The 15,352-nt window shown below is 41.2% G+C and overlaps 1 protein-coding gene across 3 annotated transcripts in view; it reads left to right on the top strand.

Moving 5' to 3' along the window:
• Window positions 1-15,352, top strand: part of LOC138820443 (FK506-binding protein 15) — a 44,323-nt gene that overhangs the window by 14,881 nt on the left and 14,090 nt on the right. For all 3 annotated transcript variants that reach the window (XM_070012079.1, XM_070012078.1, XM_070012077.1), the window contains exons 5-12: window positions 1,195-1,269; window positions 1,586-1,684; window positions 3,680-3,829; window positions 5,275-5,343; window positions 6,975-7,121; window positions 7,748-7,890; window positions 8,353-8,410; window positions 11,955-12,062. In XM_070012079.1, coding sequence (XP_069868180.1) covers window positions 1,195-1,269; window positions 1,586-1,684; window positions 3,680-3,829; window positions 5,275-5,343; window positions 6,975-7,121; window positions 7,748-7,890; window positions 8,353-8,410; window positions 11,955-12,062 — 849 coding nt within the window. The remainder of the gene's footprint in view (window positions 1-1,194; window positions 1,270-1,585; window positions 1,685-3,679; window positions 3,830-5,274; window positions 5,344-6,974; window positions 7,122-7,747; window positions 7,891-8,352; window positions 8,411-11,954; window positions 12,063-15,352) is intronic.

Genomic DNA, 15,352 nt, shown 5'->3' with positions numbered 1-15,352 from the left:
AGTACAGATTGTCTTAAAAACAAAAAGGAAAACCCTTAATTATGGAAAATTTGCAGCACATATAAAACTGTACAGCTTGCATATTGAAGGCACAGATTTTCATTATTAAACTAAAGTTATTAATCTTTTATCTATAACCCCAACTTCTCCTTTTTCCACTCAGATTAATTTGAACAAATTTCCAACACAATTTCAGCTATAAATTCTTTAATCTTTGTTTTTGTTTTTTTGGGGTCCAGTCGTGGGGCCTGAACTCTGGGCCTGGGCGCTGTCCCTCAGCTCTTCAGCACAAGGCTAGCGCTCCACCACTTGAGCCACAGCACCACTTCCGGCTTTTTTCTTTTTGCATATGTGGTGCTGAGGAATCGAACCTAGGGCCTCAGGCATGCAAGGCAAGTGCTCTACCACTGAGCCAACTTCCCAGCCCCAGCTATAAATTCTTTAGTATGTAACTCTAGAAAATAAGATAGGTAAGAACAAAACTACCATACCTAATAAAAGTAAACATAATACATATTCTCACTTACTACTAGTGTTCAAATAAATTTCCCGCTTTCCTCCCCTGCCCTTCTTCCTTGGTATCCTTCTGTTCCTCTGTCCTTCCCCTAAATCTAGACTTTTTAGTGATATTATAAATATCCAAATGTCCTTTAGCAAGAAAAAAGTTCTCAACCCTTGAATAGAAGTACTAATAAAGACATTGCTAATTACATTTGAAGAGTAAGTCCAAAGCAAGAAAAAAATTAAATGAAGACTGGAAAGTTATAATTTAAAATCTAAACTTTTTTTCTTTTAATGGTGACAGTATTGGAGCTTGAACTCATGGTGTGGGCACTGTCACAAGGCTTTTTCTGCTTTAAGCTGGTGCTCTAACATGTGAGCCACACCTCTGCTTCTGGCATTTTGTTGGTTAGTTGGAGATAAGAGTCTGATGGATTTGTCTGCCTGGGCTGGCTTGGAACCTTTATCCTCAGAACTCAGCCACCTGAGTAGCTAGGATTACAGTCATGAGCCACCAGTGCTTGGCCAAAACCTAAAAATTTAAGAGAAGTTTTAAAATCTAAACTTAGAAGGTTAGAACAGAATTTTAGGATTTATAGCTGTATGGAGCAGGAGCCTATATCATACTGCTGATTTTGTATTGCCTTTTAACTTCTGTTTTCTTCCTTTTCTGCCCATTTTGTTTGAATACAGTACAGGATTCTCCTTTATATCAGTCAGCAACAGCCGGTTACTGTTGCAAGGATTCATCTGAACTTTGAGCTGGTGGTAAGATTTCCCCATGATCAAATCAATTGCACCTTTGGGATAGGCTTACAAGAAGAGAGGGGTCTGAACATAGCTGGTAGAAATTAGGTCCACTACTTTGGCCCTCGGCATCAGCAAACAGAGCCTTTCAGAAAGGTCTTTTGATTGCCTTCAGGGGAAGGGACTTCAGGGTGGTGTGTGGATGGTGGGAGGGAAGAAGAATCCCTGATACCTCTCCTTAGGTGCAGTTGAGCCAAGTCCTTTTCTGTGAGTTTGGACAGATTAACCCACAGTGATGCTTGTGCTTGAATTACCCCAGCATTTATCTTTTCTCCAGGTTCGGCCCAATAACTATAGCACCTTTTATGATGACCAGAGACAAAACTGGTCCATCATGTTTGAGTCTGAAAAGGCTGCTGTGGAGTTCAATAAGCAGGTGATACTTTCTCTTTCATGTGCAAAGCTAGAGCACTTGTTTAGGGTCTCAATTTTAGGAAATAATATGGCAAACCCATACCTGCTATACTTTGTTAGTGACAAGCATAAGATTTGTGTTAATATGGTTGTATCTGTAGTTGGTAATGAATTGAGTTATGAGGGTATATCTTAGTATTATCTTTAGAAGTTCCTTTATTTATTTATTTTTGTAGTATTGGGATTTTAACTCAGGGCCTTGCACTTGATAGACAAGTACTCTACCACTTAACCCACACTTTTTTTCTCCAGTCCTTTGAAAAGCTTTCATTATTTTTAATTTTTTTTAGTGCCCATACTGGGACTTGAATTCAGGGCCTGGGCCCTGTTCCTTAGCTTTTCTGTTCAAGCCTGGTGCTCTATCACTTGAGCCACAGCTTTACTTCTACCTATTTTTTTTTTTGGTTGGTCGTGGAGCTTGAACTCTGGGCCTGGGTGCTGTGCCTCAGCTCTTCAGCTCAAGGCTATTACTCTACCACTTGAGCCACAGCACCACTTGTGGTTTTCTGTTGGTTAATTGGAGATAAAGATTCTCACAGACTTTCCTGCCTGGGCTAGCTTTGAACCGTGATCCTCAGATCTCAGTCTCCTGAGTAGCTGGACTTATAGGCGTGAGCTACTGGCGCCCGGCTCTAGTTCTATCTTTTTGATGGTTAATTGGACATGAGTTTCACAGACTTTCCTGCTTTGAACCTCAATCCTCAGATGTCAGTCTCCTGAGTAGTTAGGGTTAATTAATTAATCTATTTATTTTATTTATTTTTTTTTTGGTCGGTTGTGGGGCCTGAACTCTGGGCCAGGATGCTGTCCCTCAGCTCTTCAGCTCAAGGCTAGCGCTCTACCACTTGAGCCACAGTGCCACTTCCGGCTTTTTGCTTATGTGGTGCTGAGGAATCGAACTCAGGGCCTCATGCATGCAAGGCAAGCACTCTACCACTGAGCCACCTTCCCAGCCCAATCTATTTATTTTTAAAAAGAACTCTTGCTTTTTGCCCTGGCCAACCTCGATCATGATCCTCCTACTTATACTTTCTGTGTAGCGCTGGAATGTCAGGTGCATACCATCACATCTAGCTTATTATTGAGATGAGATATTATAAATTTTTTGCCTGGGCTAGCCTTGAGCCTTGATTCTCCTAATCTTGGTCTCCAAAGAAGTTAGATTACAGGTATAAACCACAATACTTGCCTCCTTTTAAATTTTTTAGAAATTCCCCTTTTTTGGGGGGGAGGTCCTGTCGTGGGGCCTGAACTCTGGGCCTGGGCGCTGTCCCTCAGCTCTTCAGCTCAAGGCTAACGCTCTACCACTTGAGCCACAGCGCCACTTCCGGCTTTTTTCTTTTTGCTTATGTGGTGCTGGGGAATCGAACTCAGGGCCTCAGGCATGCAAGGCAAGCGCTCTACCACTGAGCCAACTTCCCAGCCCCCGAAATTCCCCTTTTTTTCCATAAAGTCTCAAATACTGAGACAGTAAATCAGTTCATTAACAAATGTTTATTTGGTAGTTACTATACAATTATAGTTACAAATACTGTTGGGTAGTTCCCAGATGCATTGCTAATTATTCTACTTGTGTTAATGCCTTGTAATTTTCATCATCACCCTATATAAGATATGCAGAGTTGTTTTTTTCCCTTCATTTTTACAAATGAGGAATGTTGGGTACATGGAGATTAAGTTATCTGACCACAGTCAGAGCAAGAACTGGCAGTGCATGTACCAGACATATACTCAGATATTCTGCTTCCAAAGCCATGATTTTAGGCCTCATGGTTCTTGGCAGCATCACAGGCTTTGGAATGATTTACTTTTAAACTTTATAATCTGTTTGTTCACTTTAAACTTTATAATCTGTTTGTTCATGGGTGTAGCAGTTTGAGAAAGAACAGTTGCGATAATGGGATGAGTTCTTAGAAGGTTAAATCAAATGTATGCTGCTCTGATTTTTTTTTTTCAGGTGTGTATTGCCAAGTGCAACAGCACCCCTTCCTTTGATGCAGTAGTCTCTCAGGACCTCGTTGTGACAGAGGGTCCTGCTGTGGAAAATGGGGATTCCTTAGAAGTGGCGTATACAGGGTGGCTCTTTCAGAATCATGTTCTGGGTCAGGTAAGAAACTGTCCTTGGGAAGTGGTGCAGTGGCTCAAGTGGTAGAGTGCTAGCTGAAGAGCTGAGGGACAGCGCCCAGGCCCAGAGTTCAGGCCTCATGACCGACAAAAAAAAACAAAAAACAAAAAAAAACTGGCCTTGCAAATTGTTCTGTAGTTTAGGTACCATGAAGGCTGTGCATATTACTGTGAATTGCGGCTGTTGGCAGATGGAAACTTTTAGGCACTACCACATGAGCTATAAAATGAAGCATAAAGTCTGTTCAGTGCCTCACTCTCTCTCTTCCACTTGAACAAGTGGAAACCAGTTTCTCAAATATTCATGTGTTTGTTGTTCTCCCATGCCAGTCTTAAAGATGGATGTACTTTTTTTGTTGTTGTTTGTTTATATAGTACTGGGGAATCAAACCCATGTTCTCAAGCACTCTACCACTAAGCCACATTCCTAGCCCTGGATGTACTTTTTACACCCTCCTGTGTTTTCTCATATTGGATACTGTAAACACATTGGGCTTGTTGTGTTTTTAATATTAAGCCCTCAAATGCAATAGGACAGAAAGATCTGAGGTTTTCTTTTTGTTGTTGTTGCTTGTTTTTGGTTGTTCTGGTAATGGGACTTGGCTTTTTTGTTCAAGGCAGGTGCTCTACTAGTATAGCCATACCTCCACTTTTAGGTTTTTGCTAGTAATTGAAGATTTAGAGTCTCATGGACTTTTCTGCCCAGGCTGGCTTCAAACTGTGAGTAGCCTCCTGAGTAGCCAGGATCACAGGTGCCTGGCTGGAAGATCTTTATGACTTAAAAAAATGTGGGTGAAAGTCTTAATTTTACCCGTTGACCTTAATCAAGTCATATAAGCTTTTTTTTTCCCCATTTGTGAATAAAAGTTAATGATCCTTATACTAATTACTTGGTAGGGTTAGTATCAGCATCAAATAAGCCAAATTATTTGAGAAAATGTTCAAATTCCTAGTGGTAAAGAAAGGTGTTTTTTTCTTGTGTGGGAATTTATTGTTCCAGAGATCTTCCACTATCAATAACCCCTCAGCCAAAATGTTATCTTTTTCAAGTTTTTTATTTGTAGAACTGTCTTCCTGTTTTATCTAATATTCCCTCTTTAAAAAGGACCTCTATGGCCAAGAGCTGATGGCTCACACCTGTAATCCTAGCTACTCAGGAGACTGATATCCGGGGAATCACAATTCAAAGCCACCTGGGACAGGAAAGCCATGAGACTCTTATCTCGAATTAACCATCTAAAAACTGGAAGTAGAGCTGTGGCTCAAAGTAATAGAGTGCTAGCCTTGAGCAAAAAAGCAGGGACAGCACCTAGATCCTGAGTTCAAGGCCCTTGACTGACAAAGAAAAAAAAGTACCAGTATTGTTAGTTGAATAGTTATTATTGTATTTGAAATTGTGTGACCTCCTTTACTTTGTTCAAATTGAAGGTTTTTGACTCCACTGCAAACAAAGATAAGTTGCTTCGCCTGAAATTAGGATCAGGAAAAGTCATCAAGGTAACGATCTATTATATTTTGATTGTGGCATTTCTAACCTGGATGTATCTTCCAAGAGTCTAGAAATACCTGGATAGAAATTAGGATGGTCAGAGGTGTTGCATTGTCCACTTGGGGAGATTTTTGCCTATGAGACACTGTGTTGAAGACAGGTATATTTGTTTTCTGTAATTCCTACCCTTTTTCATCCTGTGATTGACAAAATTACCATACCCTTCCATAGCTTCACAGAGAAAGAGGAGAAACTATTTTTTTCCATAATTTTATCATAGTAGGTTAATTCTCATCTCTCTGGCTCACTTTGCAACTACAACACAACAGGAGGGGATTGGAATCTGAAGACCTGAGTTCAAGTTATGAATTTTGTTTTTATCAACCATGCAAATGTTTTATGAACTAAAGAATATTTTAGCTGAGCGCTGGTGGCTCACACCTGTAATCCTAGCTACTCAGGAGGCTGGGATCACGGTTCAAAGCCAGCCCGGGCAGGAAAGCCCACAAGACTATCTTCAGTAAACCACCAGAAAACTGGAAGTGGCACTGTGGCTCAAGTGGTAGAGTGCTTGCCTTGAGCTGAAGAGCTGAGGGACAATGCCCAAGCCCAGAGTTCAATCCCCATGACCAACCAAAATAAAAAAAGAATATTTTATGTACATGAAGTATTATATTAGCACATATGGGTGCATGGTGCTGTATCCATCCATTCATGATCCTTGGAGCTAGATAGGTCTTACTTGAATCTTAACTTACTTAGTTACTTCACCCCCAAAGGCCTTAGTTTTCATATCTGTAAAAATGGTCTCAATGTTAGGAGATTATCTTGGGGATTAAACAAGCGCATAAAACACACTGCGTGGGGCTGGGAAGGTGGCTCAGTGGTAGAGCACTTGCCTTGCATGCATGAGGCCCTGGGTTTGATTCCTCAGCACCACACAAGCAAAAAGAAAAAAAGCTGGAAGTGGCGCTGTGGCTCAAGTGGTAGAGTGCTAGCCTTGAGCTGAAGAGCTGAGGGACAGCGCCCAGGCTCAGAGTTCAGGCTCCACGACTAGACCTCCCCCCTCCCCCCCCCAAAAAAAGCCACTGCGTAGAAAAACATATTTAATAATGATAACTTGTGTGTGTGTGCACGTATGCATGCACATGTGCTTGCATATGCTGGTACTGGGGCTTGAACTCAGGACCTCAAGCTCTCATTTAGCTTTTTGATCAAGTCTGGTGCTCTGCCACTTGAGTCATATCTCCAGTTCTGACTTTTTGCTGGCTAATTGGAGATAAGAGTCTCTAGTATTTGTCTTCCTGGCTGGCTTTGAATCATAGTCCTTAGATCTCAGAGCAGCTAGGATTATAGGTATGAGCCATTGGTTCTGGGCTTCTATTAAATCACTCTTATTTTCTATTAACTATCTAAGTTACATGTACTTCATCCAACACCAGATTGCAGCTTTTACTAGTAGGTTTAGAAACTATATTGTAGATTTTCTTACAACCAATGTGGTAATAGTTGATCTTGACCACCAGAGGCATTATCTAAGGTTGTATATGAATAAGTGAAATCCAATGCTCCTGCAGTTAGTTTTGCCTTACGAGGCCTTCCTTTCTGATGAGTTTTTCCCTCATCTCTGATTCCATAGGGCTGGGAGGATGGAATGCTGGGCATGAAAAAGGGAGGAAAGCGGTTGCTAATTATCCCTCCAGCCTGTGCCACTGGCTCTGAAGGGGTAATAGGCTGGACTCAATCAGCAGACTCAGTCCTGGTGTTCGAGGTGGAGGTTAGACGGGTGAGTGACCTGTGCTGTGTTGTGTGTGATGAGCTACCTCTCTGCAATTAAAGTGTGTGTTAAATGCATGTGTTTGAGAACCAGATTCTGCAGACAGATTTCTTTGAATATTAAAAACGGGCCAGGTGCTGGTGGCTCATGCCTACAATCTTAGCTACTCAGGGCACTGAGATCTAGGAATCATGATCCAAAGCCAGCTTGGGCAGCAATGTTCAGGAGATTCTTGCTTCTAATTAACCAACAAAAAGCTGGAACTGGAGGAGTGGCTCAAGTGGTAGAGTACCAGCAGTGAGCAAAAAAGCTGAGCAAGAGCCTGAGGCCCTGAGTTCAAGCCCCAGTCCTGGAACATGTTAACATACTAGTGAGTGAACAGTGCCAGTTATAAAACAGTATGATTTCATTTTTGATTAAAAATATACATGCGCGCACACACACACACACACACACACTAGCTAACATAAGATAGTTGAGTTGTAATTAATCATTATTTTTTTTTAGCAGTTTCTGATTTATCTACAATGGAGAGATGATAGATTGTGTTTTGAGGAGTAGAAACATGAGAAATACATGCTGGGCAGGGAAGAGGATGCTTGTAGCCCATTCCACCTGTGCTGGCTTTTTCCTAGGTGAAGTTTGCTCGAGATTCTGGTGCTGATGGACACAGTGTCAGTTCCCGGGGTTCGGTAGCTCCCTCTCCCATTCCTGGTGCTGACAGCCTCTCTGCTGATCCTGTTGTGTCGTCACCTACATCAGTGCCTTCTAAATCAGGGTGAGGTGCTGGGATTGTAGCAAGCTCTTCCAATGTAGTAGAAACAACTCTTGGAAGGCTTCAGAAATATGGACCTAAGTTTCAAATACAATAATGTGAAATATATGGGGAAAAAATGGAACCAGTGAGATAGAACTTGCACATGATTTTCCTGAGCAAGGATTAATATTGTTAGTTTATAAAACTATTAATTCAAATGAGAGTACTTGAAAAACTCTGGAAGGAAGTGGAGAAGGACATTAATATAAAATATATACTCATGGGAAAAAAGTAAACAAGCATTTAAGTGGGAAGTTGTTCATTTTCACTTGCATTCAAAGATTTTTTAAGCTAAAACATTTAAATTCTTTTTAGAGCTTCTCAGTTGGTGTACATTTTGAAAAAACAATTTGTTTAACAGCATAATCTAGGTTTGTGATTATGAGTTTGCTTTATCTCAGGTTATGTCTTGTTTGTTTTCAGGGAGCCTGTTCTTCGTAGCAAATCCAACTCTCTCAATGAACAGCTTACAGCAAATACAGTAAGTATGAGTTTGTCCCCCTTACTTTCAGCTTGCTAGAGTGTCCTGTGCCTAGCCATTGATTTAGGCTAAAAATCATGGGTCCTTTGTTCATTTTCTTCTACTTGGAGTCATTATAAATTATCCTGGGTTAGCCAGGCGCTGGTGGCTCACGCCTGTAATCCTAGCTACTCAGGAGGCTGAGATCTGAGGATCGCGGTTCAAAGCCAGCCCGGGCAGGAGAGACCGTGAGACTCCTATCTCCAATAAACCACCAGAAAACCGGAAGTGGCGCTGTAGCTCAAGTGGTAGAGTGCTCGCCTTGAGCTGAAGAGCTGAGGGACAGCTCCCAGGCCCAGAGTTCAAGCCCCACGACCGACAAAAAAAAAAAAAAAAATTATCCTGGGTTTTTGAATCTATAGCCGTGTGTGTGTGTGTGTGTGTGTGTGTGTGTGTGTGTGTGTGTGTGTGTGTGTGTGTGTGTGTGTGTGTGTGTGTGTGTGTGTGTGTGTGTGTGTGTGTGTGTGTGTGTGTGTGTGTGTGTGTGTGTGGTGTGTGTGTGTGTGTGTGGTGTGTGCGCGCGCGCGCGCGCGCGCGCGCCAGTACTGGGACATGAACTCAAGGCCTTCTTACTTGGGTTCGTTTTGTTTTTCAAGGTTGGCACTCTACCACTCCACTTCTGGCTTTTTGCTGGTTAATTGGAGATAAGAATCTCATGGATCTTCCTGTCTAGGCTAGCTTCAAACCTACCACTTGTGCCACACCTCCACTTCTGGCTTTTTGCTGGTTAATTGAAGATAAGAATCTCATGGATCTTTCTATCTAGGCTAGCTTCAAACCTTGATCCTCAGACCTCAGCCTGCTGAGCATCTAGGATTACAAGCATAAGTCACTGTCGCCTGGCTTGCATCTACAGTCTTGATTCTTAGTAGTATGAGGCCTTGAGAAAGGATCTTAACTTTGCTTTTCCTCAGCTTCGTTGTAAGAATGGAAGCCATTTTCACAGTCCCTAGTATTGTAAGGATTAGAGATACTTATAAAGCTCTGAGTGCAGAGCCTTTGTGAAGTATGTCTTTAGTAAATAGTATCTGTGATTATTATTAGAATTGTGTTATACTGGGCAAAGAGCACCTTACTTAAAATGCACTTCCCTTGTAGAGACATCATTTATTGGAGATATTAATGGTTAATGGTAGGCTTCTCTGCTATTTTCTCACTGTGACCTTGAGCAACCTAGCTTTCAAATCCTCAGATTTACTTCCTCATCTACAAAGTAGAACTTGTGGTTTTTAGTATTATGTCTGGCATATTGTAAGAGTTTAATAAACATTAGCTTAGTTAATGCTAATGATACATACCTTTATACTTATTTCTCTCAGGAGTTTTGGGTTTAGTCACCAACTGATTGACTTTGAGCAGGTCTCTGGGCCTCTGTTTCCCCAACCTTCTGTTGTAGTAAAATTAGGACACACCTTTAGGAAGGACACACTGCTGCTGCCCTGCCTGATTGTGCAGGCTTTTACACATGCCTCAAGTAGGCCATGTGGTGGCTAAAGCTTGTCAGGTGCTGGAAGCCTTCACCTGCCATGTCAGGAACCACAGGTGCATGGAGAGATGTGCTTCATTTCTGTCCAGCTCTGTTTTACTTGTTTATATTCAGCTCAAAGCAGGATTATTAAGCAAACAGTGAGTATAATGTGTATAAAAAATGGTCACCTAAACCCAGAAGGTTAACCTATGAATCAGAAAAGAAATGCATAACTAGTGATAATCTCAAGGCTTTGAACAGCTGCAAAAGTTGCCTAGTATGGGCTCCATTGTACTTGTCACCTGTTTCTGAACTTTAGCAACTTCTGTCAGACCAGTGATGTCCAACCATTAAAAAAATTTTTTTGTAGTTTAGCTTATTTTAAGAAAGAAAATACATATCATGCCGGGTACCCATGGCTCATGTCTATAATCCTAGCTACTCAGGAGGCTGAGATCTGAGCGTTCAAAGCCAGCCCGGGCAAGGAAAGTCCATATGACTCTGATCTCCAATTAACCACCAGAAAACCGGAAGCGGTGTTTTGGCTCAAGTGGTAGAGCGCTAATCTTGAGCTGAAGAGCTGAGGGACAGTGCCAGGTGCAGAGTTCAAGCCCCATGACTGACAAAAAAAAAAAAAAAAGAAAAGACATATAACATAAAATTAACCATTTTTTACATTTAAGCCTTTTTTGTTTTGAGTAGGTAATTGAATCATATAGTACAGTTATCATAATAATATAGCAGGATTATATAGCGGTTACTCAGTCCTTGTAAGGAGTAGATAGATGTTCTGGTCTGCCCTACTCCATCTCATTCCTTAGGTAACTACTTTTACTGTGTCCTTGCATATTCTTCCAGTGTTTCGTTATACTGGTGCAGGCAAACTGGAATGTATGTTTCATTTTTTCATCCTTCTTTCACACATAAAAAAGAGTAAGATAGATAGATAGATAGATAGATAGATAGATAGTACTTTGCTTTTTTTTTTTTTTTTTGCCGGTCCTGGAGCTCAAACTCTGGGCTTGGGCTCTGTCCCTAAGCTCCTTTTTGCTCAAGGCTAGAACTCTACCAACTGAGCCACAGAGCCACTTCCAGTTTTTTCTGTGATTAATGGGAGATAAGAGTCCCACAGACTTTCCTGCCTGGGCTGGCTTTGAACCGTAATCCTCAGTTCTCAGCCTCCTGAGTAGAGCACCTTGCATTTTATATGTAGTATATAAGGTATCTTTCCATGTTAGTGTGTAGAGCCCTTCCTCATTCTTCTTTTAATCTGTAGATTGTGATGTTCCATGGTGTGGATATGGTTTATATATCTAATCCTCTTTCTTCTTTTGATGTATCCATTTTTTTTAGATTATTTGTACCTGTTAAGGAAAAAAAAAAAATGGGCACACAATCCTGAATTGTGACAAATTATATACATAATGGACTGTTAATCCATGTAAACAAGTTTAATGTTTTATGTTTTTACCTGAAAAAATAGTAACAATGAAGGTTATAATCATTTCTTCATACATCTAGGAAATCATTTTATGTACCTTCAGGTACATTTTATGTAACTTCATTCTGAAGACTACATGTTGAGCCACCTAGTGGACACATGAGCTACTAACACAGGATGTAAAATACAGCCAAATCAGAGCTAAATGAACTTGAATTTAGCACAAAGAGCTCCTCTTTCTTCCCTTTACAAATTTCTTCTAAGTATTTTTCTATTGACTCGATTCATGCTTGGAAGGGGTCCTGTCAGCTAAAATGCCTCTTTTTCTTAACATTTCTGCCTTAGCTTTTAATCTGAAAAATAGAAATAATTATACCCAGTGTGGAGGTAATATATATATGAAACCACTCTATCTATTCCAAACCTGAAAGGAATTACTTTTACTGGTATAATTAATTCTCATTTTCTAGAGGAAATGGTTTCAGATGGATACAGTAGGATTACTTGTTTAGTGATTTAATACAAGAGCCAAAGATGTAGCTGCCTAAAGGTAATGAACCTTAATCACAGAGATTTTTGTGGTTTTCTCTTTTTAGAATCCTGATACAGTCAAGGCCAAGCTGATCTCCCGGATGGCTAAAATGGGCCAGCCCATGCTGCCTATCCTTCCACCACAGCTGGAGTCCAATGACTCAGAAGTTGAAGTATGTCCCTTTGTTGTATTTGAATGAGTAATACAGATGTGCTTTGGCTAAAAGAATTGCTTTTTCTGCCGCTAACCCAGAGTTATTATTTCAAGAGCTTATATGCACAATGATATGTTTGTATTAGCACATGTCTTTCTACTGTGGTTAGTAGTAGAAATGGAACTAAAATCTATGTATCTGCCATAAGAACTAAGTGTTATAATTAAATCAGCCATCATTTACCTGAATCTCCATTGCCCATAAGATCAATCTTTTTTTTTCTTTTTTCTTTTTGGCCAGTCCTGGGGCTTGAACTTTGGGTCTAGGCACTGTCCCTGAGCTTCTTTTGCTCAAGGCTAGCATTTGAGCCACACCACCTCTCTTTTGGCTTTTTCTGTTTATGTCGTACTGAGGAATTGAGCCCAGGGCTTCATGCATGCTAGCCAGGCACTCTACTTCTAAGCCAACATTCCCAGCCCCATAAGATCAATCTTTTTTTTTTTTTTCAGGGGGGAGGGGGTGTCCGGTCGTGGGGCCTGAACTCGGCCTGGGCGCTGTCCCTCAGCTCTTCAGCTCAAGGCTAGCGCTCTACAACTTGAGCCACAGCGCCACTTCTGGCTTGCTTTCTTTTTGCTTATGAGGTGCTGAGAAATCGAACCCAGGGGCTCATGCATGCAAGGCAAGTGCTCTATCACTGAGCCACCTTCCCAGCCCCATAAGATCAATCTTTAGGCAGCAGAATGCCCAAACCATAGCAGGTGAGACACACTCGCACGCACGCACGCACGCACGCATGCACGCACGCACGCACGCACGCACTGTTCTTGAGATGAAGTCCCACTGTATTGTCCAAGCTGTGTACTCCTGAGCTCAGGTGATTCTCTTACCTCTGGTGATTCTCCTACCTCAGGTGATTCTCCTACCTCAGTTTCTGGGATAGCTGAGACTCAGGCATGCACCATTACACCATGGACCATTACACCCAGCTCCAATTCATAAATGTTGAGATCCTTTTGGGAAATGCTGGTCTTAATGTTTCATTATTGCCTATTACTAAAGTTAAAACTGTTGTCTATTACTTAAAAATCAAACTGTTGGGTTTTGACTTTGTATTTGGTACTTTTGTTTGTTGTTTAAATTTGTAAGTTCAGGAATTTTATTGAAATCAAATGTGCCAATTTTCTTCTCTTTGTTGTTTTTGCTTTGGTGTGTGCTTAGTATTTCTATTTTAGCCAGGCATGGTGATACACACTGTAATCCTAGCACTTGGGAGACTGAGGCAAGAGGACTGAGAGTTCAAAGCCAACCTAGACTATGTAGTAAGACCTTTCCCCTCTCCCCTCCAAATCCTACTTTCAGATATTAGAAATGTCACATGTGGGACCTTGGAAGGTGGCTCAGTGGTAGAGTGCATGCCTCCCATGCATGAGGCCCTGGGTTCGATTCCTCAACATCATATAAATGGAAAAGGCTGGAAATGGTACTGTGGCTCAAGTGGTAGAGTACTAGCCTTCAGCTCAAAAGAGCTGAAGGACAGCGCCCAGCCCCAGCATTCAAGCCGCATGACTGGCAAAAAAAAAAAAAAGAAATGTCACATGTAATTTTTTAGAAATGTTTATTATTTTGTCATTAGATCTAAATCTACATAGAATTTGGCAGTATGAAGTAACTATATTAACTAAAACCATCCTTTCTTGAGTTGAAATATATGTGACTGACTTTTAATGTCCTTTTTTATTGATATAAAGTGAAGAAAAGAAGGATGTTCTTTCTTGGTACTAGGGCTTGAATTCTGGGTCTTGCATTTTTCCTTGGCTTTTTACTCTCTGCTAGCACTCTGCCTCTTAGCCACACCTTCTGGCCTTTTGCTAGTTAATTGGATTTAAGAGTCTCTTGGATTTGTCTACCTGGGCTGGCTCTGAGCCTCAATCTTCAGATCTTAGCCATAGCTAAGATTATAGTCATAAGCCACAGGCACCTGGCAAGATGGATATTCTTGATTAAAAAAAAAATCCTGAAATAGGCTATTTTTTATTTTTTTATTTTTGTTGGTCATGGGGCTTGAACTCAGGGCCTGGGTGCTGTCCCTGAGCTTCTTTGTGCTCAAGGCTATTGCTCTAACACTTGAGCCACAGTGCTACTTCTGGCTTTTTGTTGTTGTTGTTTTTTGTTGGTCATGGGGCTTGAACTCTGGGCCTGAACACTGTCCCTCAGCTTTTCAGCTCAAGGCGAGCGCTCTACCACTTGAGCCACAACACCACTTCCGATTTTCTAGTGGTTTATTGGAGATAAGAGTCTCACGGACTTTTCTGCCTGGGCTGGCTTTGAACCCTGATCCTCAGATCTCAGCCTCCTGAGTAGCTAGGATTACAGGCGTGAGCCACTGGCCCCCGGCCTCTGGCTTTTTTTGAGTAGTTTGTTGGAGATGGGAGTCTCACAGACTTTTCTGCCTGTGCTGGCTTCCAACCTTAATCCTCAGAGGCCTCCTGAATAGCTGAGATTACAAGTGTGAGCCACTGGCACCCAGTTGTTCTTTCTATATTGTTTTCTAAACTTGTGGAGTTTTTTGTTTGTTTTGTCTTGCTGTGTAGTCTAAGCTAATCCAGAATTTACTATGTAGCCCTAGCTTGCCTTAAACTCATGATCCTCCTGCCTCAGCCTTTCAGATGCTGGGATTATAGGCATATATCACCATGTCTGGCTTTGTAAATTGATTTTTTTGCTCTTAATGTTATATCATAAATATTTGTTAATTTGACTAATGTAAATAAATAAAGCAAGGCATCATTACTTCTAAAGGTAATTCAATATTCTATATCAATGCATCTCCCTCCCTCCCTTTCTTCCTTCCTTCCTTCCTTCCTTCCTTCCTAAGGTTTAAGGTTTGAACCCAGGGGATCCCCCATGCTAGGTGAGCATTATACCATTTAAGCCATGTCCCCAATCTTCATAAATCCTTTTGTTCTAGTGTTAGACATTTAGGTTGATTTAGAGCTGTAATAATTTAAAAGTAGAATTTTTTTCTACTTTTTTTCAGAGGATGAGAAGTCTTTTTAATTTTGTTTTCAAATTTTATGCTGGTCCATAGGTTTGAACTCAGAGTCTGGGCACTGTCTCAGTTTTTTTGCTCAAAGCTAGTGCTCCACTACTTGAGCCATAGCTCAACTTATGGCTTTTTTTAGTGATTAATTGGAGATAAGAGTCTCACAGACTTTCCTGCCCAGGCTGGCTTTAAACCACAATCCTCAGATCTCAGCCTCCTGAGTAGCTAGGATTGCAGACACATAAACCACCAACACTCGGAAGTT

The sequence above is a fragment of the Dipodomys merriami genome, unplaced genomic scaffold (assembly GCF_024711535.1).
Source record: "Dipodomys merriami isolate MVZ:Mamm:240054 unplaced genomic scaffold, mDipMer1.0.p SCAF_886, whole genome shotgun sequence".
Classification (NCBI taxonomy): Eukaryota; Metazoa; Chordata; class Mammalia; order Rodentia; family Heteromyidae; genus Dipodomys; species Dipodomys merriami.
Note: the sequence above shows the minus strand (reverse complement) of the source record. Positions and strands in the feature narration are given on the sequence as shown.